The sequence below is a fragment of the Galleria mellonella genome, unplaced genomic scaffold (genome assembly GCF_026898425.1).
Source record: "Galleria mellonella isolate WM207_F2 unplaced genomic scaffold, CSIRO_AGI_GalMel_v1 utg352, whole genome shotgun sequence".
Lineage (NCBI taxonomy): Eukaryota > Metazoa > Arthropoda > Insecta > Lepidoptera > Pyralidae > Galleria > Galleria mellonella.
The window spans coordinates 8,175,299-8,200,150 of NW_026442084.1; the positions used below are offsets into that span (position 1 = coordinate 8,175,299).

General features: G+C 36.9%; 1 protein-coding gene across 1 annotated transcript in view; it reads right to left on the minus strand.

Annotated features, from left to right (window-relative positions):
* Positions 1-1,562: 1,562 nt before the first annotated feature.
* The window catches only part of LOC113514764 (lysine-specific demethylase lid-like), a 50,212-nt gene continuing 26,922 nt past the window's right edge, over positions 1,563-24,852 (minus strand). Inside the window, exons 16-32 of the mRNA XM_052897165.1 lie at positions 23,985-24,156; positions 23,391-23,589; positions 22,552-22,639; positions 21,755-22,002; positions 20,668-20,897; positions 20,020-20,190; positions 19,241-19,479; positions 18,644-18,786; positions 17,585-17,721; positions 16,621-16,800; positions 15,759-15,850; positions 15,357-15,474; positions 14,644-14,848; positions 13,359-13,429; positions 13,160-13,277; positions 12,703-12,846; positions 1,563-12,047 (exon numbers count right to left, since the gene is read on the minus strand). Of these exons, the coding sequence (XP_052753125.1) occupies positions 11,890-12,047; positions 12,703-12,846; positions 13,160-13,277; positions 13,359-13,429; positions 14,644-14,848; positions 15,357-15,474; positions 15,759-15,850; positions 16,621-16,800; positions 17,585-17,721; positions 18,644-18,786; positions 19,241-19,479; positions 20,020-20,190; positions 20,668-20,897; positions 21,755-22,002; positions 22,552-22,639; positions 23,391-23,589; positions 23,985-24,156 (2,713 nt within the window). The 3' untranslated portion in view covers positions 1,563-11,889. The remainder of the gene's footprint in view (positions 12,048-12,702; positions 12,847-13,159; positions 13,278-13,358; positions 13,430-14,643; positions 14,849-15,356; positions 15,475-15,758; positions 15,851-16,620; positions 16,801-17,584; positions 17,722-18,643; positions 18,787-19,240; positions 19,480-20,019; positions 20,191-20,667; positions 20,898-21,754; positions 22,003-22,551; positions 22,640-23,390; positions 23,590-23,984; positions 24,157-24,852) is intronic.

Sequence of the window (24,852 nt, forward strand, 5' to 3'; positions counted from 1 at the left end):
AATAGACCTCTCTCTCGTAGACTGAGATGAAAAATAGTAAAATCACCTCATCTTTGTATTAGGAAATCGTCTCCCTAAATGACCACTAGGCGTATTGATAAATTGGTCGCACATTGGTCTCGCTTCTTTAGCTTAATAAGTTTTTGAGATATATTAGTTTGAATAAGTCATGCGTATGGCTATTTTTCCTCATATCTCAAGGTCAAGGTGAAAGTTGGTCGCGAAATATACATAAATCGTGTTGGTACACCAAGTAGATATTAAAACATAAGTTTCGATATAGGTTCCCATTTGGGGGCAGATTCGACATTTATCCGGCTAAACCCTTTTCAATTTATTCACTCGGTTTGATCTTTAGTTTTTTTTTTTGCTTTTATTTGAGTCACGAGTTTTATAATATTATCATATGTGGGACTAATTATATTGATTACTTTCTACGATATATGTAAAAGGGATTTAACCTAATACAGAGCCACTTTATCTACTGACGTAACACTTGTGTGATTGTCTGTGTAGAAGGAAGTCGTGTTTTTATACCACAAAAGTGACAAACAGGCATACAGTCTGTGTGACAGTAAACGGTTACTGTAATCTGCACAGTAGCGGCGCCACATGCGAAACCTTAATATATCTTTTTTGAAGAACCCCATACTATGATATCTAGGAACAATCTCGGCAGGGAGCTCAGTCCAGGGCCTTCGCAAAAATGCTTTAAAACTGCACCGTATTGTACTGTGCGGTACTATATGAATTAATGAAAATTTATTTTAAGTAATAACAACATTAAAAAAATAGAAAAAATTACATTTATATATAAAGAGCAGTTGAAATCGGTCAGTGTTATGGAAATGATAAAGGATGCCAATTTAAAGTTCCTGCAGAAGCAGAAACGCTGATTTTCAATTCAAACTCATCACAGCCCGATCCATCAAGATCAAAAATCAACTATAACTATAATATATTATATTATACTGTATTGTACAGTACTATAGCGTACTTTGCTACACTGTTTATGCGTGTGTAGCATGACATACATACATACACGGGGTCACCGCTCGGAACCTGTCTTTCCCCTCGGTTATCAATTCTTCTAACTCTCTAGACCCTTACTGTGCTATAACAATCTCTTTGATAATTCCGTGAATATCCTCATTTTGTATTAACCCTTTGAGTGCCGATAAGCGCCATCGCACTCGTGCGCATTGCAACTAAAAGTGCCACGAGCGTTATAGCACGCGTGAAATCAGTCACTGTCTAGTTCGCTGTAAAAAAAATATTAAAATTGAATAATTTTTGGAGGAGATACAGTTTGTTTTAGAGACAAGGGTAAACGACATCAACACGACAAAGATTTCTTTGGCATTTTTATGTAAATATGAGTAAAAATCAACGGCACTAAAAGGGTTAAATCAAGCGAAGAAACTTCGAGCACAACCCTCTCAGTAGATCGCCTTATGTATCAAGTCAGTTTTAAGGCGTGAACACATCTAGTCACAGTCCATTGTAAAAAAAAAAAAAAACTAAAAGACTAATAGTAGGTATACGCAAAACAAAACACAATGTTATTTTTCTATAATTTTCTATATTATTTGGTACACAATAATTGGCAGTCTGTCCAACCATACCTGAAGTTTCTCACGCACAATTCGACACTTATTTAATTATAATAAAAATTATACATTGTTTTACAACGATCACCTCCTTAATATAGTTGAACAAACGAATACATACACTTAAAATTATATCTGTACAAGTTCATACACACCACACTTATACATTTATTTCAGATCGAACCGAGGCTCTTACACGGCCCACTAAGCTCTCCATGGAAATTCTATATAACTTAAACATAATTATATGGCCGTCGAAAAGTTTATAGCTCTACAAATACACATAACAATAGATAAATTCACTGATACAATTTTATCCTAAAAATAACAAAGAAAAAATTAAGTAAAGAATAAGTTAAGGGCCCAGAATCCCACAAAGCACTCAAAAGCCGAATAAAATAACGTATTGGACGCTCTTGAATATTCTGTGATTATTTCTTTATAAAGCCTACCTACTACTCTGAAGCATTTCCTAAACTTTGTATATAACTAATATTATATAAACATATTGACAGAAAACTGTTTTTTTTTTTTTTTTTTTTTAAACTAATGAACAATCAATGCCACATAATAAGAATAAGAATAATTTATTTGCTTGAAATGTGGTACACAGGTCTTAAAATGGTAATATGGTAATGGTATTACAATAGTTCACGTCAAACAACTCTAATCTGAAGATCCATATAATATTTAAAACTAAGTCGTCGTAGGGCTTACAACTTTCCGTAGTGGGCCGTGTGGAGCTTGACGTGTGTGATGCGATATCTCAGAGCAGAGATCAAAATTATGTATCGTAAGTCGGCGTGAACTTAACATACACATTTACAGCCATTCATTGAAATTAACGCGGTTGGTATTAATGTACTTGCAATAAACGATTACAGGTCACGTGCACGACAGTAATCGGTCTACAGAGGGGGTCGACTCTGAGACGCCATGCTCTATAGATCTATCTCGAAATATAAATCTCCCATTTGGTACCATAGCGAAATTAATAGAAACGATTTCTTTTACATTTAATTTGAAATTATTCCATATAAATCCAAGATTCTTATGAACCTATCAATTTCTTAATTTAAAAGGCAAAATACTGAAATAGCTAACATTTGATTGTACGGGATTTTACTTTTTATAAGGGGATTAATTTGTAATATTTATTTATATATTTATTTACAATTTATTGCAGCTATAATAAAATTAATAAATACAGTAAATATTAATGAGAAGTGATACAAAAGGCTGCCTTATCGCTAAGCAATCTCTTACAGACAACCTTTGAAAGGACATTGAGATAAGACAGAAAGTATGAGTGTCGCATAAAATGTTACTTCCACGAAACGTACCAAATTAAAATATCAATTTTGAAGATAGATTTAGACAATAGCGCCTCACAATAGACTCCCAATGTTGTAAACAACATGTTAATTTCCAATCGACAAAAACCAACCGCGCTTATGAAAATTTCTTATCACTAATAACATTCCAAATGTAATTAAATTAAAACGAATTGGACTACATCGCATGGCTGGACGGGGTGGCGAGCTCCGTCCGTTAACCTGAACACAGTCGCACCAGCCGATTGTTCAGTATTGTCACACTTCAATTTGTCATAAAGCTTGCTAAAAAAAAAAACAATAATTTAAAAGCAACTGTATTTCGATCTCTGTATAAGGCGTTCGTTCTAATGTAACATATAAATAATATAAAGGTGCGTCTTGACCAGCATTATCAAACAATATTACATTACATGTAACATGTTTCTGTGATACACTGTCTTTGTAGGCAAATGGCAAACGAATGTACTGGATAGATATGTCTACATTAACGCTCGCATGAGAGGAAATACAGCACAAGATATTGCTGTCCTATTCTACCTTTTGCACAGGCAGCCACAATGTATCTATTCGTTTTCCACTAACCTAAGAAGACTTACATAATTGTATTTTCTGAGAAATTACATTACACTTTAGCTGTTGATGAAGCCACACCTTTATTTTCTCGTAATTATAATAAAAAAAAAAAAAGAAATGATTGCTATTGACCCCGTAATGTATCCTAAAGTATACAAAAGGTTACCAAATAAAAATGTTAGTTTGATCAAAATAAATAAAATAATGACAGTAGTCATAGTTTGACTATGTCATTAATTGGATATTAATCTGGGACATGGAATATGCAAGCGAAATGTAAAAACACAACAAAAAAAAGACAAAAAAAAATAATGGAACGCAATTATAAATTTATAAAAAACGTTAGGACTTCAATCCTATAATAAATTTTCGACCATTATTTAAAAAAAGAATAATAAAAAAAAGCCCTGGACCTCTTGTATTCCAAAGTATACAGTTATGGGCACGTCTACACCCAAGTTATAACTACTTTGATAATATATTTGATATACAGTTGTAAGAATATAAAAAAACAAATGTGTTTTTATAACTTAATAGTCAATATATTGTCAAATTAAGTTTATTATACAAATAAAATTATATATTTTAAGGCGACGTCGACCTCCCTCGATCTCATTACACTATGAGAGCGCGCCGGCTCAATATACATACATCAAAAACTACATTAACACTATTTACATTATCAATCTTACTTTATGGAACACAATCGCATCCGTTCTCTACTAAGAACAAGGAATTACATAGGAGTTATAAAATATAAACAGTAAATCATATGGTTGTCCCTTTCCTTCTTATGCTAATATTATTAGAAAAAAGAGGACGTGAGATATACTATCAGTTACATTTTTTCTCGGGACTAGTTTTCAGTAGGTTTTATTGGCCGTATAACCCTACCAAATTCAGTACAACTTGCTTGCATACTTTCTACATAAACTGTGTCCAATATATAATCTAGCAATGTAAAATTTGTTGTTGACAAATAATTGACATATCAAACATTTTTTATACACCAGCCTGCTATGAATCGAGAAGAATGACAACTGATAGTGTATCTGTCGTTCTCTTTTTACTAATTATATTTGCATAAGAAGAAAGGAGGCAACGATATGATTTACAGTTTTTATTTTATCATTCCTTCTATGTGATTCCTTGTTCTTAGGTTCTCTATGACATCAGCAGTGTAGTCGTACCATAGATACGTTATTTAAATTCTAACGGCTTCGTACGCACTTGGGATGGTTAGACGAGCGTTGCAAGCGGTTTAAGCGGTAAGCAAGCGATATGATTCATCGCTCGCTTACACGCTAAGGCCTAGCTTATGGAATCGCGAATCTAGACGCGTATTAATTGAACAATACATATTGGTACTTTACGCTGTTGAAATTAACAGGGGGGGGGGGGGTTAATAATGGAGACTGAAGGCCCTATTGCTAGCAATATACCCCAGATCGATCTTCCCGTGGTCCCCCCTGAAAACCATAGAATTCCAAGTGTATTTATCACGATGAGCTAACTGACTTGCCTTTTTCATTCTCACCTGTCACCCCTCACTGGTGCCCCGCCAGCGTAAACCGTTAGCGCGGGCGGGGTTACCATTCCATTATCGTCTATTAAAAATATACGTATTTATCTGAATCAGTCGATATACATGTTTTCGTTACCGCATGCATGATAAAATATACCTGACATAGATCAATTTGTTCTTACTAAAACGCCATCAAATATCCGCGATTCCATAAAAGAGACACGAGAGTCATTATTTTTTAATACACTTTTGAAACCTTCTCTAGTTTTGAGTTATAAGAAAGTATAGACAAGTTCAGAAATACGTTATAATAAACAAAAGCAATTATGTATTGAGTTACTTCTGTATTTTCAATAACTCACTAGACTGTAACGATCTGAAGTCACATAGAATTGCTCACGCTACAAACACCACCAACTTTATATGGTACTTACACTATCATTTCTTGCAAAAATCTTCAATAAATTTAAAAAATTTCCTATAATTTTCAATTTTCATTAAAAAAATATTTACAAAAACTCTTCGATTCCAATATCATTCCTTACCATACCATACCATACCGCACAGTAATACATATTCTATGGTCCAGTATAAAAAAAAAATTGGCCGTATTTCAGACAAGATGGCGGCCTAAGCAGGTCCATAGATTTTATAAGCATACATAAAAATAAAATTTCACACTGAATCCTTATATTTCAGTGTAGTTCGAGCCTTCATGGATTCGAAAGTGTCTAGTCAAATGAAGATAAATCTAGTATACACCCTGTTGTAAGTATACAAACTGTTGTGCAGTAAATTGGTGCATTCATTTTACATCAAACAGGCTGTAAGATTTACAATTGTCATTTATGAGTAATATGTGTTTATTATTCAACTAACTGCTTTTATTAGTCAATAAATCAAAGTAGTATGTTAACAATTGATAGTTCACCATTGAGATTAGTAATTCAAGTATTTATTAAGTAAAATTTACATTGTATCACACAGAAATGGTTCAGAAATCCTATCTATTGTACGCATCACATGACCGACTAACTATATGTTTACATTTATCAACAGTGGAGTTTAAACTCGACATGTGTATCATTATTATAAGACAATTAGCTAACAATATTTGGAGCTCGGGAATGATACAACATACATATACTAGATACCTATTATTACTTCGAACATACAATGTGTATTCTATTAGAAAATATATTTGATTTATTACAAAGGAAATTTGTTACGATAAAAATATTTTTGTATTTATAATTAATTCGTAGACAATTTCATGTTTCAATTATATTTATATCCAAATTCCGACAAGAAACTAGATGGTTTCTTTACACGGTACAATATATAAAGTTATACAGTGGAATCCAGATTATCCGAAACTAATAAAAACAGGTGTATTCCGTATAATCGAAAATCCGGATATTCGATTCCATAGTCAAATCGAACAATACATAATTGAATTTTAATATTTTATTATTACGTACAATGTTTTACATACGTCGTTTAGACAATACGATATAAAAAAAAAATACCTAAATCGGAAAATAGAGCCGTGAAGAAAAGTCCGGATAATCGAATATTCGGATAACCGATGTTCGGATAATCGAGATTTTACTGTATTTATATTTCTTTGTAAATCGTCTAAACAATGAAGTTAGTACTGAGGCGTCATTTTTCTGAACCTAAATTCAATTTCCAAGCGAAATCTGTATTCTAAAGACGAGTATGAACTAAATTTCTAATATATTTCGGTCAAAATTACTATAATTTTAGTTTACGACGGTCCATTAAACAGTGATTACGCGAAACTAAAAAAAAAATAAATTAAAACCTTATTATGCGCCGAGGCCTATTCTTGGCTATTTGTTGCTTATTATAATTAATTTTTACTGTTACTGTTGGAAAAGATGTTGGTCTTCCAAATAAATAAATAAAATATTAGATTAAGAGATAGGATTAGATAAATGACACCTCCGAACCGAGGCGGCGTGATACATTTTACACAAGCATTTTATTATCATTAGTAAGTGACAAGTACAAAAGTAAAAGTATAATGGGATTTTTTTACACTATCGATTGAGGAAACCTTGAGAATGTAATGAACGGTGACACCTAAAAAGAATTTGAGAGTTTTAGATACACCATTGGGACTCATCGCGTTTAATGGACAAATTTACAAGTAAATAGTATATACATATCTGTTTCTTTTATGCCGATATTTCGACGTGGATTGCACAAGGTGCGTGTAACCCACGTGGTGGTCACGAAAGGACTGAAGTAAGCGGCGTTTTCGTCTGGCTGCTCGCGCAATATATTCGGGTACCCTCAGTCCTGTAGTGACCACGTGGATCAATCCACGTCGAGCGTGACACAAAAAAGCAGATAGTGTATGTACTATTTACCTGTAAAAGCTTTTATATCTGGTTAAGTTAAAAGTTAAGAGAAATTTTCAGGTAAATAGCTTGAAACTTGAAAATTTTTTCTGCGCATTAAGTCCAGACAGTGCATTTAAAATACGTGTCAACAACGCGAAAGTTTAAAATGAACTGACTTGATGAGTTCTTGGAATCGTGTACCTTTCGTCTAATTTCACGTCAACCAGGGTACCCGTGAAATAACTAATTAAGATACGGGTAAAGGAACTGTCCACGCGATCCTCGCTTCTATATATTTTGATTTTTGATAGATTTTGGATGATGATTCCATATGTTTGGATTTTTTATATTTTTGCCTTTTTATTTTTATGGAAAGTACAGTGCGTAAAATAAATAACTGGAATATTTTTATTTTTTGTTAATTCATTATACAACATCGCCTTTTTAGGGGAATTAAATTTTAAAATCAATTGAAACCGTTTACTAAATAAAAAAGTAATTATAAACATTGCTTCCGGTTGTGTATAATGGATTATTAGGTACCAACCAGGTGGCAACAATATTCAATTTAATCAAATTAACTAATAAAACAATTATCTTTAATATTTTTCTTTGTTTTATATCCACTAAGGACTTCACCGATTTTGTATATTTAATAAATTAGTTAATTAATATTATCATGTGTTTATTAAGGTAAAGACGTAATCAATCGAGCATGAATCGAATGTGATACACAAAATTATGTATGTATTTATTTATTTATAGTTTATTGTACACGAAGAATACATTAGTACAAATTATTTTGTACAACTTGAACGATTTTCGTTCTAGTTTCCCTGCAAACAGTATGTACTTTAAATATAGATTTTAATGCAAATTCTAGCAAGATGAACGGATGCCTCTTGTAGGGGCTGTTCTTTTAAAAAAATACTACGATTGATCGTAGTTTTCCATACATTTATTTTAAATAAACTTTTGTTTGAAAAAAAGCAACAACCGAGCTTCCTGCTCGTTCTTTTTGGCTGACATTTCATTTCAATGCGAACATGGGCTATAGGATTCATAAAAAAAATTACTATACAAAAATACCTCTAATCAAGTTTACTTGAATAAAAAATATTTTTCAAATTTATTTATTTTTACCGTAAAACAGTATTTCAAATGGTACGCTCCTTAATGGATTAACTTTATCGCATTACATGCTGACTGGCAGCTACGCTGACAATGAATAAATAAAAGTAATCTGAAATCAACTCTATTTCAAAGACTTAAAAACTCTTTTAAATTGCACTACTTTGAATGTTTAGTTTTTGTATGTTGGTAATAAGGTAACGGATAACTTATGCTGATGTTTCACTTGATTTTGCTCTTAATAGTTATTTTTTTTATTTTTTTATTTATGTAAATAAATTTGTATGCCTTCTGTATATATTATATAAGCAAACAATGTACTTGTTATTTACCTGGCATTTGTTTCATAATAATTGCAATGTTTTTGCAAAATGATTGACTGATTGACTGACTGATTGATAGACTGACTGATTGATTGATGGTAATTTTTTTTTATTTCATCTATATTATAAATAACTTATTCTCGTTGTCTGATTTATCAACGTACAGCTTAAATATTTTCTACCTTCTTTCTTATTTTTTTAGGACATCTTAGATTTTTTTTTATTACAACACGACACGTGATCACACCATCTTGAGTGAACAGTTTGCCAACTCTTACGTGAACGGTTCAAGGTAAGAGTTGGCAAATTTATATATATATATATAAATTTATAAAAAATACTTATTTTAGTTTAGCACTAGTACTGCCTACTATTTCCTATGACACTGCGTTAGGTTGACTGGAAGAAATCTCTTTTACAGATAAGTTCGCCTTTACTAACTTTGTTATTAACTTATTGTTATTACTGTATGTTTTAGTACAATAAATAACTATTGCACTTAATAGATACAGCGATTAGTTTAACAACTTGTTAGCAAGGGAGGGCTTATCTCTAAAAGAGATCTCTTCCAGCCAACCCAGTGCAGTTAGAGAGAAAATAATTGGCGGGCAATCCATTGCAGGTTTTCATACATCAAACTTATTTGTACGCGAGTGTCTTTTGTCTATCATGTATGGATGTAGTCGCTGGCCCAACACCCTGGTACGATATCGCTATGAATAATATATCATTATTCTATGTTATTCATACATTTTTGTACATTCCAAATCACCTATTCCCTGTCACAATGTTAAATTTGTCAAAGCAAAATTTGGGCAGTTCTGCAAAGTATTTTTATTTCTATATCATTATGTCCCACGGCTTTGCTTGCATGTGGTGTTTTATTTCAAACGGAAATCGGGAATTTCCCGTCTCAGTATTACAAAATATTGATAATAGCTATTACTAGTAACATATTCAAACGAAATATTCATAGTAGTTCTTTCCAAGGGACTACAGATATCTTAAACCGCGGGATATCGTTAAGGTAACACATAGGATCTATGAAATGATGGTATAAGGCAGGGGGAAGCACAAAAGATCCGTATGGGTCGACGTGCAACGGCTTAGCTGACCCCATATGCGAAAATAACTTTGTCCGCATGGAGTTCAATTATATTGCAAACCCCAATTTTATATCAAAGTTGAAAGTTTTAAAAATAAGACAATAATTAATTATATAATTTCTAGCTGACATAATACCAGACTTCCATGCAAAGTTACATTCTCTACTTGACTCCCTCAGAGGGAAGACTCAAAAGTCAATTGTAAATATTGCAACTAACAAATTTACACGTAAACCAAATCGCCCCCATTTCACTCCGCCAAGGTATGGAATTTCTAAAAGCTGTTAAAAAAGTTTTGTTTTTAATTAAAAGTCAAAAAACAAATTTTCATACTTTTAAGTACAAAAATAACAGAATTTCTATACAAATTTTCATCCCGCATTTCATCTCTTTAGGGGTGAAATCTCCAAAAATGCTGAAAAATATTTTATTTTTAATATGAAAAATTCAAAACTAAAGTATTGTACTTCTACCCTCAATTATAACTCCCATACAATTTTTTTACCTCTTTAGGGGTGAATATTTTAAAAGTCAATAAACATATTAATTTTTGTTTTGAACAAAAAACCTTATATTAAAATTTAAAGTATTTATTTTAACTTCTAGTGACAAAATTCTATACAAAATTGCAACCCTCATTTTTAACCCCTTAGGGGTTGAATTATCAAAATTCATATTGTTCACCTAAACTATATAAAGAACCGATCTGCTTTATTTTCAATTTTATTTAAAAACCAGCAGTTTCAGCTGTACGTTGATATATGAATTAGTCAGTCAATCAGGATCGATTTTTACATATACATATATAGAACACGTTATAAAAGCATCAATGTCAAAGGTCCATAAAATTGAAATCCAAAAAAATCCATATTCAATGTATTTCACAATGATCCAAATGAATGTTCCAGAATTTGCATTGCAACTGGCACTTTTACTCGTTTTTTTTTTCTCTTTCATTAAAATGTAGATACAATATCTGTCATTATTTATAATAATAATCCCTTGATAGTGGTTATAATCAAATTTAAAATGTCAAATTGACTTTTTGTAGATTTCAACTCCCCAAATCAGTACTTGACCCATGGAAAGAGTGTAACAATTCTGTTTACACGTTTACTAATTACTAATGGGACGCTTCATACACAGACAGTAAACAACTTGGCCATTTTATCATATTTAAACATACGAACCAAGATATCGCGACCAGCTATAGTGTATTTATAAAAACCATTTTTATTTAAAAGTCAATTTCCTTTATTTCTCATTTATTTAACTTCAGTTAATCAGTACGTTATACATTTACAGTTTATTATATAAATATATCTCTAATTGTCACTGGTAATAATATGTAATTTTTCATATAGGGCAACACACTGGATGGCTGAATAACAATGTATCATGTAATTTGTCATTAAAAACTGTATGATGTTTCCATATTACTCTATTGCGGGTATGTGTACAACGATCTTAACAATTCTAGAAGTAAGACCATATAATGTGCCTAATTCCGACGTACAAATTAATCTTGAGATCATCGATATTAAAAAAACTCAAGATAAATATTAAGCCACTAACAAGCGACATTGAAAATAGATCGCATACAAGCAGATCGTGCACTCGCTTCTAACCAATAAGTGATGTTTGACAAATGCCCTCTATATGTCTTAACGCAAAACGTAACGTCCCTAACATCGGAAGGACAAAGTTCCATATCTTTCAAGTTACAATAATTCATAAACTGTATCACGAATGAAAAACAATTTTCGACTCCACTCATGGCACCGATACCTACATTACATTACATTAGTGACAGTTTTAAGTGCAAATTTTGTAGGGGACAGTGAATGTGGGATGTTCGTATATCGATGCGCGGGGGGTACAGCAGTGCACCGGGCCGGTCGCGGCGGCGGCGCTAGTGCGGCTGCGGCGGCGGCCGCGGGGGGCCGCGCGGGCCGCACGCGCCGCACACGTAGTCGTCGTCCTCGCGCAGCGCACCGCGGCTCAGCCCCACGCAGTGCATGTGGAACCACTGGTCGCACCCGCCGTCGCACTGCACCCAGTCCACCTTGCCTGCTCCACGGGACAGAGGGGGGGGGGGGGGATATATATAATACAGCTATCTCCATATTGTGACCTGACTTCGTCCTCACCATCATCGAAACATCCCTATTGTCAAATGACCACCAAAATACATCCAACCAGGCCTTAAGTATTACACGCTGCTCGAATGCAGTTGTTTTTAGATTTAAAAAGTGGGATATGGCATTGAACTGCAGAGTTCAGACGCCTAAGACCTTCAAAAATTATAATACATTGGGCAGTAAAATAAACAGTCGCAAAGTACTCCGCGATATCCATGTTACTCGTAGGTTTTTTTTATACCACAAAGGTGGTAAAAATACAGCTCGTCTGATGGTAAACGGTCACTGTAGCCTATGGACGCCTACACCTTTAGATAATGGTACCCAGTTCCTATTATCTTCATGGTCAGTCCCACTACAACTATAGTAACATCTAAATGGTAAATACGCTACCGGTAATACACACACAGTCGAACAAGTGTATTATATGTGTGTGTGTGTGTGTTGCTGATCTTTCGTCGATGAGTCTTTCTGCGAAACAACGAATCTTCCGCGCAATATAACCGATAGTAGCAAATTATATGTAATATCGATATTCCGTCGTAGATATGACGCAAGCCTATATATAAGAGAAAGACACATACCGGTGGGCCGTAAGCAGTCTGCGGCCGCGCAGTCCTCGTCATCCTCCGCGGACGACGGCGACGAGCTGCTGCTGCGACGCTCGGCCGCCGCTGCCGCCGCCGCCGTCGCTGCTCGCCGCCGACCAGTATTACCAGCGCCGCCACCTACCAGTACACAAATATTACAATAACGTCAATGAACGCAGATTTCGTATGTAATATATTTTTTATATACTTGTATACTGTTTCGCCAATGATGCCCCCCATGCATGGACATTCCTGAGGATTTAGATGTTATTCCTTTATACTCTGTAAATTAACCCCATATCCCACCCTTCAAACCGAAACATAGCCATGCAAACACAACTATTTTACGGTTGAAACACGAATGAGACAGAGGTGCCAAAGCAAACGACTTTTGTACAAAGTCTCCCAAAGAGACATTGCAATTTATACGTATGAATCGGTATAAACTCACCCAGCCTGGACTGTCGCGCGTGTTTACCCCTGGTGGAGGCTGCGAGTCCTCGTTTGCGGCGCTCCTGTCGCGCCATGTAGTGCTTCCGCATCATCAGGCCGGAGCCCGACGACACACCCTAGCATAAAAAAAATTGTTAGAAAATTTATAATTACATCTTTATTCGTTTCAATTTTCAACTCAAAAACTGACCACATACCTGTTTTCTGTTTAGATAATTCGTCGTGGTTGCGGAACCGCGTTTTAATGTCGTCTTTGGTGCCGCTGTCGCTGTAAAAGAAATAATTTTTAATAGAGGCTCTGCAACTCACGCTATTCTATAGTGTAGTAAAGGATACTAAAGGGAGACTTTGTAAAAAAGTCAATTGCTTGAGTTCCTCTGTTTCGTGTTTCTACCGTGAAGCAGTTGCGTTTGCATGGCTATGTTTCGGTTTGAAGGGCGAGATATGGCGTGAATTTACTGAGTACAGAGGAATAACACCCGTATCCTCAGGAATGGTAACGCATGGGTATCATGGGCGAAACAGTATACTCTGTTACGTCCATGGTACTGCTCATGTATATAGGCGACAGTAACCACTTTCCATCAGGTGGGCCATCAGCTTTGTTTGCCATTGCCAAGTTGTATAAAAAAAAAAGTATAATATAGAATCAGCAAACTAACGTCAAATCGTGAAATCAAAGCGAAACGTCAGTGCTAAGTCGCTCCAGATATAATAACTCGGTAATAGAAACGTGATTAAAATAATCACTATCATCATCATCATCACTACATAGTATAAAACAAAGTCGCTGTCGCTATCTGTCCGTCCCTATGTATGCTTAAATCTTTAAAACTATGCAACGAATTTTTAAGTGGTTTTATAATAGAGTAACTCAAGAGGAAAGTTTATGTGTATAATATATGCATAATATTGTAAAGAAACACTGATAAATTTAAAGGTTTCTAATGTGATGTCGTAAATAAACCCATGCTTTTACACTTACATTACAAACGCTGGCTGAAATGCTATAAATAACCCCACGTGATAAACAAAAATAATGTACTACAATATTGTACACCTTAAAAAGGTCAACAAAAAAGTCCGCGATGGTATATGTCTATTTATTAAAAATAACCGAAAATAACCATTTTTTATCATTTATATTTTGCAAGAAAAATGGCTTACTTACGAAGTAATTTTAAGCAATACAGCATTAGTTTTTATCCAATTAAGTACCTTAAATACATTGTACATTTAATATAGATCATTATGGCCGTTTATAGCATGTAATCTTCGTCCTATAGCACTTTATCATTTTTGTATTGTCTAATGACAAAAAAGCTGTAATTGTTATTTATAAGGGCATTCTGTAGTAGGTAGGTATATTTAGTATCAGCATTGCACCCGTATGAAGCCGAGGCGGGTGGCTAGTTATACAATATTTCGTTAAGGACTAACGGCGTTAGAGTGGTGCCGTGACCAGGGTTGTCTGTGTGGTACCTGCGTGCTGGTGGTGCTGGTGGTGCTGGTGGTGCTGGTGCTGGTGGTGCGGCGGGCGCGTGCGCTTGAGCGGGTGGTGCGGGCGCGCGGCGCGCTGCGGGCGCTTGCGGCGGCCCGCGTCCAGCACGCGCGCGCCGCGCCGGCCCTCCGCCGCGCGCGCCGCCCACACCGCCGCCCACACCTGCGCCTGCTCCTCCAGCCGCACCTGCCACCAATATTGCCCATCCCATCATTCGCAGTCATGCGCCAATATATCTAATTATCATTTCAACCAACCTAACTCTACAAAACGCTCATTTCGCGTTTTATTATTAACGCTAAATTTAGACGCCAATATTTTTTGTTGATGGGTGATAATGGAATGGTAACCCTACCTGCGCTATCGATATACACCAGCGGAACTTATAGGGAAAAGGGATTGTTAGTAATGGAGAGTAAAAATCACAGTGTAGGACGACCCCTCAGTAGATGAAGTGACGACCCAAAATGCATGGCAGAAAGTCAGTAGATGCAAGTGGCTCAGAACCGTTCTTTATGGCAGTCTATGGGGAAGACTTATGTCCAGTAGTGGATAGATAATTGTTGAAAAGATGATGATTAGGTCGCCAAAAATATGCTAAATGTGGCGCTAGAATTACAAGTTATATGACGTCAGCCAATTAACCCGTAAGGATATGATTAATTAGAGATAAAATCAAAGGAGCAGTACGTACCTCAAGCAGGTCGCCCTCGAGCATGAGGTCCTCGAGCTTGTGCAGCAGCGCGGGCGGCAGCCGCGCGGCCGGCGATCGCGGCGTGGCGCTGTACGCGTGCTCCACGCTCGCAGACGACCTGCGGCACGCACAACCACGGTATGCTCAATCACAACACTTCATCATAACAAGTATTTCAAAACACAAAAAAATATAATCATTGTTCTCGAGTACGTTTTTTCTTCTTAGTGAAGACCTTATTGAAAACTAACTTATAAACTTAAAATAACATTTTTTTACTTTTTTTATATTAAATAACAATTCCAACTCTTTACAAAATTTCTGTTTTAAATGTTTTTTATTTATTTTTCTAAAAAACAAATAGACTAAATTTTCAAATACAAATTTGGAAAGAAAATTTACCTGGGATTTTGTGACATACTGTGAGAGTCCTGTGCTCGTCCTGTGGCCTTCTTTAATTCGGCATTTAATTTGTCCGCTTTTTCTCTGTTTGTCTGTACATAAAAAACATAACGCTTTAAAAGATGAAAAAAATATACTTTTTAATAATTAATCAGAAACAGAATTGTGAACTGTAGTGTATAAAGAAGTTAATAATTTTCAAACTTCTTCAAATAGTGTTGCAAAAGAAAATCACTATCAGTCTTTTTTTTAAAGGATTCTAATACGGATTTAAGTTATAGGAAATTACTCTTTATTTGATAAAGTATCAAAGAAACAAACATTCAAATTGGCAAGCCCCTATTTCGAATTGGTTTGCCAATTTGAATTTTTAATTTATTATATAGAGATATATAACAATTCATGGGCATTGTAAACTTTAATTTTATGTCTTTATATGTCAGCCAAGCACTTAATATACCATTATGACTAAATCACTAAAAATTCTGAATTACACGATACAAGCTTGCATGCCTAGTGTACAATTCGTAGAGTTAATCATCAATGTAGATAGATAGATAATTTCTTTGCACACTTACAACACACAAATCACAATACAAACATACACAGTAAAAAAGCAAAATATATATAAAACAACAATTTCCTTGTTTCATGCGTGTGCCACAGTAACACAAAATGGTCACAGCTATAGTTTATTGCTTTGCCGTCAAACGAGCAAAACACTGATGTTCTGTTGTAGTCAAGAGTCAATGTAAGTGTTTTTAGCAATATTCACTTGGTGTGTGTGCGTGTGCGTGTGCGTGCGTGCCTGTACCTGTGCGTGTGTGCGTGCGTACGTGTGTGCGTGCGTGCGTGTGTGTACCTGCGCGTGCGCGGGCGGCGGGTCGGGCGGGCCGGGCGTGTCGGGCGTGCCGGGCAGGCAGGCGAGCGCGGGCGCGGCGAGCGCGGCGCGCGCGGCGTCCTGCCACGCCATGGCGCGTTCCGTCACGCACTGCAGCGCCTCGCCCTCCGCCAGCCGCACCGGCAGCTTCTGCAGCCACACCTGTCGCACGCAGTGCCACACCTTCATTTATTTATTGTACAATAAAACCTTGTACTTTTAATGACGAGCTTAGTGCCATATGGCATTCTCTACCAGCTAACCATTAGGTAAAAACAGAAAGTGTATAAAGGGGCAGATGTGGTGAAAAATATGTGACAATTATAGTAACACATTAAAATAATCATATATACATAAGAAATGTACATATAATACTTATAATAAATATTTATATATAGATATACAATGTAATATATATAATATAATATGATATATATATATATATATATATATATATATATATATATATATATATATATATATAATCATAATTTTTAATCGCATCCCAATCGTCAGTCAAATGAATAGAACACTTAAAATTTCCTCTAAATATCTGACACGCTCGAATAACTTTTTTAATCTGCCCCTTTTTACAGCCACCCACCCCCCACTAATTAATCGTCGGATTAATATCTCTCGGTTATCAGAAAAGCACTGCGCATATACACTATGTCTGATGCGCGTGATTTGTACACGCGCTTCCAACGATAAACATTATGAAAGTGTTCTTATAAAATATAATGAAATACATTTTAATATTTAATAAATAAATTAATTAAACTCATCATATTATAATCCTACTGATTCTATGCATTTTTTACAAAAAAAATGAGTTTCCCATCTCTTTTCTCAGCTGAGATTACATTCCGAATCATAAAAAATGACTATGTAAAAAAAAATTAAATGACATAATTGTAAGTTGTCGGTAAATAGAAAGGAGAGTGACCAGTAGTGCGAGGATGCGGTCGAGCCGCGGCCGCTTGGTGCGCACGCAGTCGGGGCACAGGAACTTCGGTTCCACCCGCTCCCGCTCACGCTCGGGCGACTCCTCACGCTCCTCCTTGGCCGCCGCGATGCACGACGCTACACATACAATCCATCGCTATTCACGTTTGCACTCTACTTAAAAATACTGGAAGGAGACTGTACAAAAGTCGTTTGCTTGGACACCTCTGTCCTATTAGTGTTTCAACCGTGAAGCAGTTGTGTTTGCATGGCTATGTTTCGGTTTGGAAGGGTGGAATATGGCGTGAATTTACAGGGTACAGAGAAATAACACCCGAGTCCTCAGGAGTGTCAACGCATGGGGGGTATCATGGGCAAAACAGTATACTCTGTTATGTTCATAGTTACCACTTTCCATCAAGTGGGCCGTCAGCTTGTTTGCCATTCTAAGATGTATAAAAAAAAAATTTAAAGTGGAATAATAATGAGCACCAGGTAGAACACCATAGCTAATAATGAACTCATCATATTCCTGTCGATCCATGAATCTATCATAGGTAATTCTTGATGTTTTCATCACAGTGAACCCACCATTATCCTCGCATGGATGAAATGTCATCAGAGTAAACCAATAGCATAAGCAAGATCTTTCATTAAATTTCCATTCATTAAAATATTTTTTTAAGTGAATAATGCTACAGAATTACAACAAAGGCAACTCTAACATTTTAGGTAACATAAGTAGATGGCTACCTATATCCCGACTACAAGAGCAATTTAAGGAATAGTCTTCACTAATAATCACAATATCCATATAAAATGAGCCTTCGAGCCGGATCTAGAACTATCATTCTATTCTTCCTTTGTTCCTTTTAACCAGATTAAAAAACTGACTTCCTTTACTATTGGCTATTAACATCATTATCAGCCATTAACCCTGCGTTGCTGAACATAGGCTTCTTTCTATTGGAGAGTGTAGCTTTGGGTGGATAATTCACTAAAATTTGTCTTGTTAATTTAGAGTCAAGTGGATATTGTTATATGGATGCGATGTACAAACCGTGAAACCAGTCCTTGCAGAGCTCACACTGCGTCATGACGCCGTACTGCCGCTTCTGGCACAGGCAAAACGTGACCGCTGCGGCCGCGCCGCTCGCCGCACTCGTAGGCGACGCGCGGACTTCCTTTCGCATGTTCCGTGCTCTGAAATCAAATGGAAAGTATTAAGTAAATTCTTTTTTTCCTACTCAGCTTTTAGACTGTTATACTTGTAGATTTGTAATTAATGTTAGCCAGTCGAACTCCGTTTTGAAGTGCAGAGATTCCTAAAGTAATCTTTGCCAATTAAGAAGTTATTTTAATGAATTTGTAAAAAAAACAAAGCATACTGAACTCATAGTAATTACTTTAACTGATAAGACTTCATTCGTACATTCGATATATTTGTCTAGTTAAGAATAGTATCATAAGGCAAAATATCTTCATTCTTCTCATGTTCATACAGTTGACACTGACGAAAACAGATCAATCGATTTGTTTCCTACTTGTTTAGGGAGGCTGATCTCATATCAAAAATTCTTATTTTTCGAAGCCAATGCGACTCAGTGCCCTTTTCATGCTAGCAATATTAACATGATTTGTGATTATACACAAGTACCTGAGCTCCTTGATGGCGGCGAGCTCGCGGTGCTCGGCCTGCTTGAAGGCGGCGACGATCTCGGTGGGCGTGGAGTCCTCGCTGAAGTTGCGCAGGAACTGGTCGGCCTCCAGCGACGACGGCGCGGGCTCGCCGCCGGCCGCGCCGGCCGCGCCGGTCGTGCCGCGCCCGCGCCGCCGCGGCGTCCACGTGCTCTCCGTCCGCGGCGATAGAGCTTCTAGCAGCGAGTACGGCCAGCTCTGCCAGCAAACAATATTGATTTACGACTGTGATTCACTGCTGATCGCGAACACCGCGGTATAAAGGACAAAATCGCAATCATCCTCTTTCAAAAACTTTTGTAATATAATAGTCCTACTTTTACATTTTTTTTTAAAGAATCAATCTTCAAGATCCCTCCTTCTATTGCTATTCCAATTCCACCTAATTTGTACATTAGTAATGTTACAAATATAAAAGTTTGTAAAGATGTCACGCTTAAACAGCTAAACGGATTTGATTAAAATTTGGAATACAGATAGGTCACATCGTAACTAAAGATATAGAATACTCGATGTACTGACTCACATAGATAAAGCTGTAGAAAAAGCAATTTTTTTTCTATATACTTTTGTTGAACTTATTTCCTACCCAGTACTTTGCCTAGCATGGGGTCATAGTTATATTGTCTTTGTTTAAGGAAAATAAAAAAAAAGTAATTTTATTTTACGCATTAATTAATAGTTGGACTCGAAGGACCAAAAATTATCTAAAATCGATAACAAGTATATAACACATACCTTTTTTAGGAACATTTCAGCGGCTCCTCTTTTCCATTCCTTTGCAGACATCAACGCAGCCGCGAGTTGATCTTTCTCGTATAAATTCAATGGAATAGATTGACTTCGCTTCACTAACACTTCCACACTATGCATATAGGGGTATAAGTCTTTGGACTGCATCTCTTCCACCTGGAAAGCAATATATTCATACATTATTTGAAAATGTACATTTATTTCGATTGTACGTGTGGTCCCGGTACAGAATGGGCCACCCCTTTCTTTCCTGTGAGTGTCGTAAAAAACGACTAAAGGAATGTAATAGTAGAGGGGCAGGTCCTCTTAAAACATTTCTAAAAGCCTAGATTCGGTTGCCAGCTTATTTGCTAAGTCTGGCAACTAACAATACTTCCCTTATAGGAAATGCTTATTTTCAGCTGTTGATAGTTATCAGCTGAAATGTTATATGTAAATTTTCTTTTATACAACTTAGAATGGCAAACAAGATGACGGCTCACCTGATGGAAAGTGGTAACCGTCGCCTATAAACATGAGCAGTACTATGGACATAACAGAGTATACTGTTTCGGCCATGCGTTACCATTTGTGAGACTCAGGTGTTGTGTGTACGGTGTAAAGTGAGTGCGACACATATGAAGGTTTAGTTACCTTGGCGAGCCAGTCGCGCGCGTGGCTGACGGCGGCGGCGAGGGCGTGGCGCGAGGGCAGCGCGGCGTCCACGTCGTCGGCCGCCGCCAGCAGCGCCGCCAGCTCGCCCAGCGTGCTGTACTGCGCCGCGCCCTCCCCGCCGCCACCAGCACCGGCGCCAGCACCGGCACCAGCACCGCCCGCCTCCACCAGCACCGCGCGCGCGCGGCTCTCCCACTCCTCCACTTGGCCTGTTACACCAACACATACCCATTATATCAATACTACAGAGGGAAAGGATTTGTTAACAATGAAGTTTGAAAGACGGCAGATTGCTAGCAATATGCCCAGCACAGTGTTTGCAGAATTTGTTACAATGAGAAAGAAACGCCGCAGCACATAATTAGTAGCTGTAGCCCATTAATATATAAACGGTATGCCTGGGGGGAGGGGGGGGGGGGTTGTTAGTAAAGCGGACTACTAGTCCCATTGCTAGAAATATACCCCATTAGGTCGACCTCCACGTGATTCCCCCTGGAAACCATCGTGAACAATTCTTGTTCTACTTCATCCTCACCAATCATCCTTCACTGGTTCCTCGCTGGTGTATACCCATAGCGTGAGTGAGGTTACCATTCCATTATCATCCATTTAAAAAAAAATTGATATTACGAGGACGGAAAAGGATTGTGAGTAATGGAGACTGAGAATCCCATTGCTAGCAATATACCCAACCAAGTCGACCTCATCGCGATCCCCCCTGGAATCTATCATGGTTGATTCCTGATGAATTTATCATGACGGACCTGTTTTCATTCTCATCTACCAACCTTCACTGGTGCTCCGCCAGCGTATCCCGTTAGCGCAGGCGGAGTTACCATACCATTTTCACACATAAAAAAAAATACATTTAACGATCCACTTCAGTAGCCTATGTCCTGTGAGATACGATTCGTAATTGGCAACAATTGCAATACAAAACAATTAGCACAGTTATACAATTTGAAACATTCTCAAATATAGCACATTCTCTTTCTATCTCTTTCTCTCATACTCTCCCGCCCGGTCTCCATCTCCTCCATGCCATCTCCTCTCTACCAGTCCTGACCTTTGAGCTTGTAGAGCATGGCGCGCTCGGTCTCGACCCTGTGGTGTGGAACCACGGAGGCGGCCTCCTGCAGCAGGCGGTCGATGACTTCGGGCGTGAGCGTGGAACAATCCTCGCGGTAGGAGCGCACCTCCTCGAGAAACTTAACCTGCTGTAACCGCGCCTGCAGCGCCGGCAGCTGCGGCAGTACGATGCACAGCTGCGAGCCCAGCTCCACCACCTGGACAGGTTTTTTTATGCAACTTAAAATGGCAAACTGACGATTCACTTAATGGAAAGTGATAACCGTCACCTATAGACATTAACAGTACCATGGACATAAAAGAGTACACTGTTTCGCCTATGATACCCCTATACCATGCGTTGCCATTCCTGAGAACTAAGATGTTATACCTCTGTACCCTGTAAATTCACTGCCATATCCCACCTTTCAAACGAAAACACAGCTATACAAACAGCTGCTTCACGCTAGAAATACGAATTGGACAGAGATACCTAAGCAGACGACTTTTGTCCAAATCCAAACTCCCTCTAGTACATGCATGCATGCATGAGAGGTAACATGGGCACCTCCATGATATCCATGATGCTGTTATTGTCTATAGACGACGGTTTTACATCAAGTGAGTCGTCAGCTCATTTGCTATTCAAATTACGATAGAAAAATAATTCTAAATAGATATGACATTAGTGCTGCAGATTATATATATATATATATATATATATATATATATATATATATATATATATATATATATATATATATATATATATATATATTCCCTCATGTAAGCAGATCAGTCTTTTCCAAGTCTTGGTTGAGGAGATCCGTGGCTCGACTCTCGAACTCTGATGTTTGTCGTAGTACCTCTTTTACCGCTGAACCTGGTAACAATTTTATATATTTAAAACATATTGTTACAACTAAATACAGTGAACGCTCTATATAAGCAACCTCTTCTATAAGCAACATTCTTTATATTTTATTTACTCTACTCAGCTTAGTTAGTAAAAGAAATAAGTAAAAATATTTTCCAGACGGTATTTTTATACTTATTTTTTTCCTATAAGCAACTTTTACCAATAAAGAACTTTCTTTATTGAAATTGGTTCAAATGAGTTGCTTTTATAAAGAGTGTTCACTGTATATATAAATGTAACATAATTTTCAAATTTTGTTTTACACATTCTCATTTTTTTTTATACAACTTATGATGGCAAACAAGCTGACGGCCCACTGTCGCCTATAGACATGAGCAGTACCATGTATATAACAGACTGTTTCGCCTATGATACCTTCCATGCGTTGCCATTCCTGAGGACTCAGGTGTTATTCCTCTGTACCCAGTAAATTCACACCATACAGTATATAAGAATTAACCACGTAAATTACGCGGCTCGCATTGTTTCATAATTTTGTAACTTATTTTCTCATTCAAAAGAGTAGATAATAAACATGTCCTTTCCTTGTTTAAAAAAAAGACGCGTTTCTTTTTATAAGAAAGCAATCTTCAATCATATTTTGTTCTAAATAAGAAATCGCATTTCAAAGACTAGTCATATTTGGCGCCTTGTTGGCATTATACGTGTGCACGTGTGCGTGTGCGCGTATGGTTGTGCGCGTGCGCATGCGTACCCTCCGGCAGCACGCAGGCGAGCCCGTCGATCTCGGCGGCGAAGAGCGTGAGCTCGTGCAGCGTGAGGCGGTACTTGGGGTCGTGGTGGCGCGTGCGCGTGCGCATCTTGTTGAGGTCGAGCTGCGCGATCACGGACGCGCACTTCTCCGCGTCCTCGATGCCCGTCTCCAGCGCGCGCACCAGCTCCGTCTTGTGCATCTGCACGCACACGTAAACACCAACTTAATCACGCTCAACTTCCCGACGCATATCAAAATAAACGTCTTAGTTATTTACACTAATAAAAAAAAAAGAATAGTAACTTTTTAAAAACAATGAACCGATGTAGGACGAAATTTATTATATACTTAATTTTTTAATTTAGAACATAAAATGGTGTGTGATTAAACAGATCTTGCCAGTAACTCGACCAAAATTTTCTGGCAACGAAATGTGTAAATATAGACACATATTGGAGCTTGTATTCATAATTATTTTATTTTACAGAACATACTCATAATACGCTTTTTTTTCTAATATTATATTACTTGTAAATAACAAACAATTCATGCTAAAACACTTACTCTTATTTGGAAAAGAAAATAGTACATTACCTTCAAATCGTGTGCTCGTTTCAAATACGCTCTGAGACCGTCCAAATCACAGGTCTTGGGCGTGTCGGGGTCCAAAGCGTTCTGGACAGCCTCCGCCCACTCGCGGAACTCGTCCGACTTCTTCTTCAGTTTCTCCAGCATGGCTGGCAGTTCGTCCAACGTGTAACGATATCTAGAATGTTTTATTAATTGATTCTTGATCATTGCAATAAATTATCTGATTACATCAAAATATAATTAAATATACTGCTGCCAGTGAATAAATGTTAAAAAACGAGATAATTTAAACATGTTCTTTTTTTATCCGTATGTTCATTAACTTTAGACTATATATTAATGTTTTTTATAACACAGAGGGCAAAAGAGCTTGCGGCTCACTTAATGGTAAATGAATACCGCTATCGATGATCACACAGCCGTTGCAGGTATGCTGTCGACCTTTTTAAAAGGAATATGCTATTTTCTCGAAAATTGCGATGTCGTAGTAGTTCATAAATATTGCTAGAAGATAATTCCAAAGAGTAGTTGTACATGGAAGAAAATGCCTTGAAAAACGCACGGTGGAGGACCGCCACTCATCAATGATCAATACCCGATCAATATTCGCAAAGATCACAGCGCGAAATATTGATCAATGCCAATTATAATTAGGAATAACATGGTCCAATGGGCACGATCATTTAACATGTAAAAGTCAATCTCCAATAATTTTCCCTTATTCCCCTCCAAAAATTTAAAATATTTTTCGTCATGAAATAATTCCTCTGTCATGCATATACAGTGAACACTCTATATAAGCAACCTCTCTATAAGCAACATTCTGTATACTTTATTTATTCTACTCAGCTTAGTAAATAAAAGAAATAAG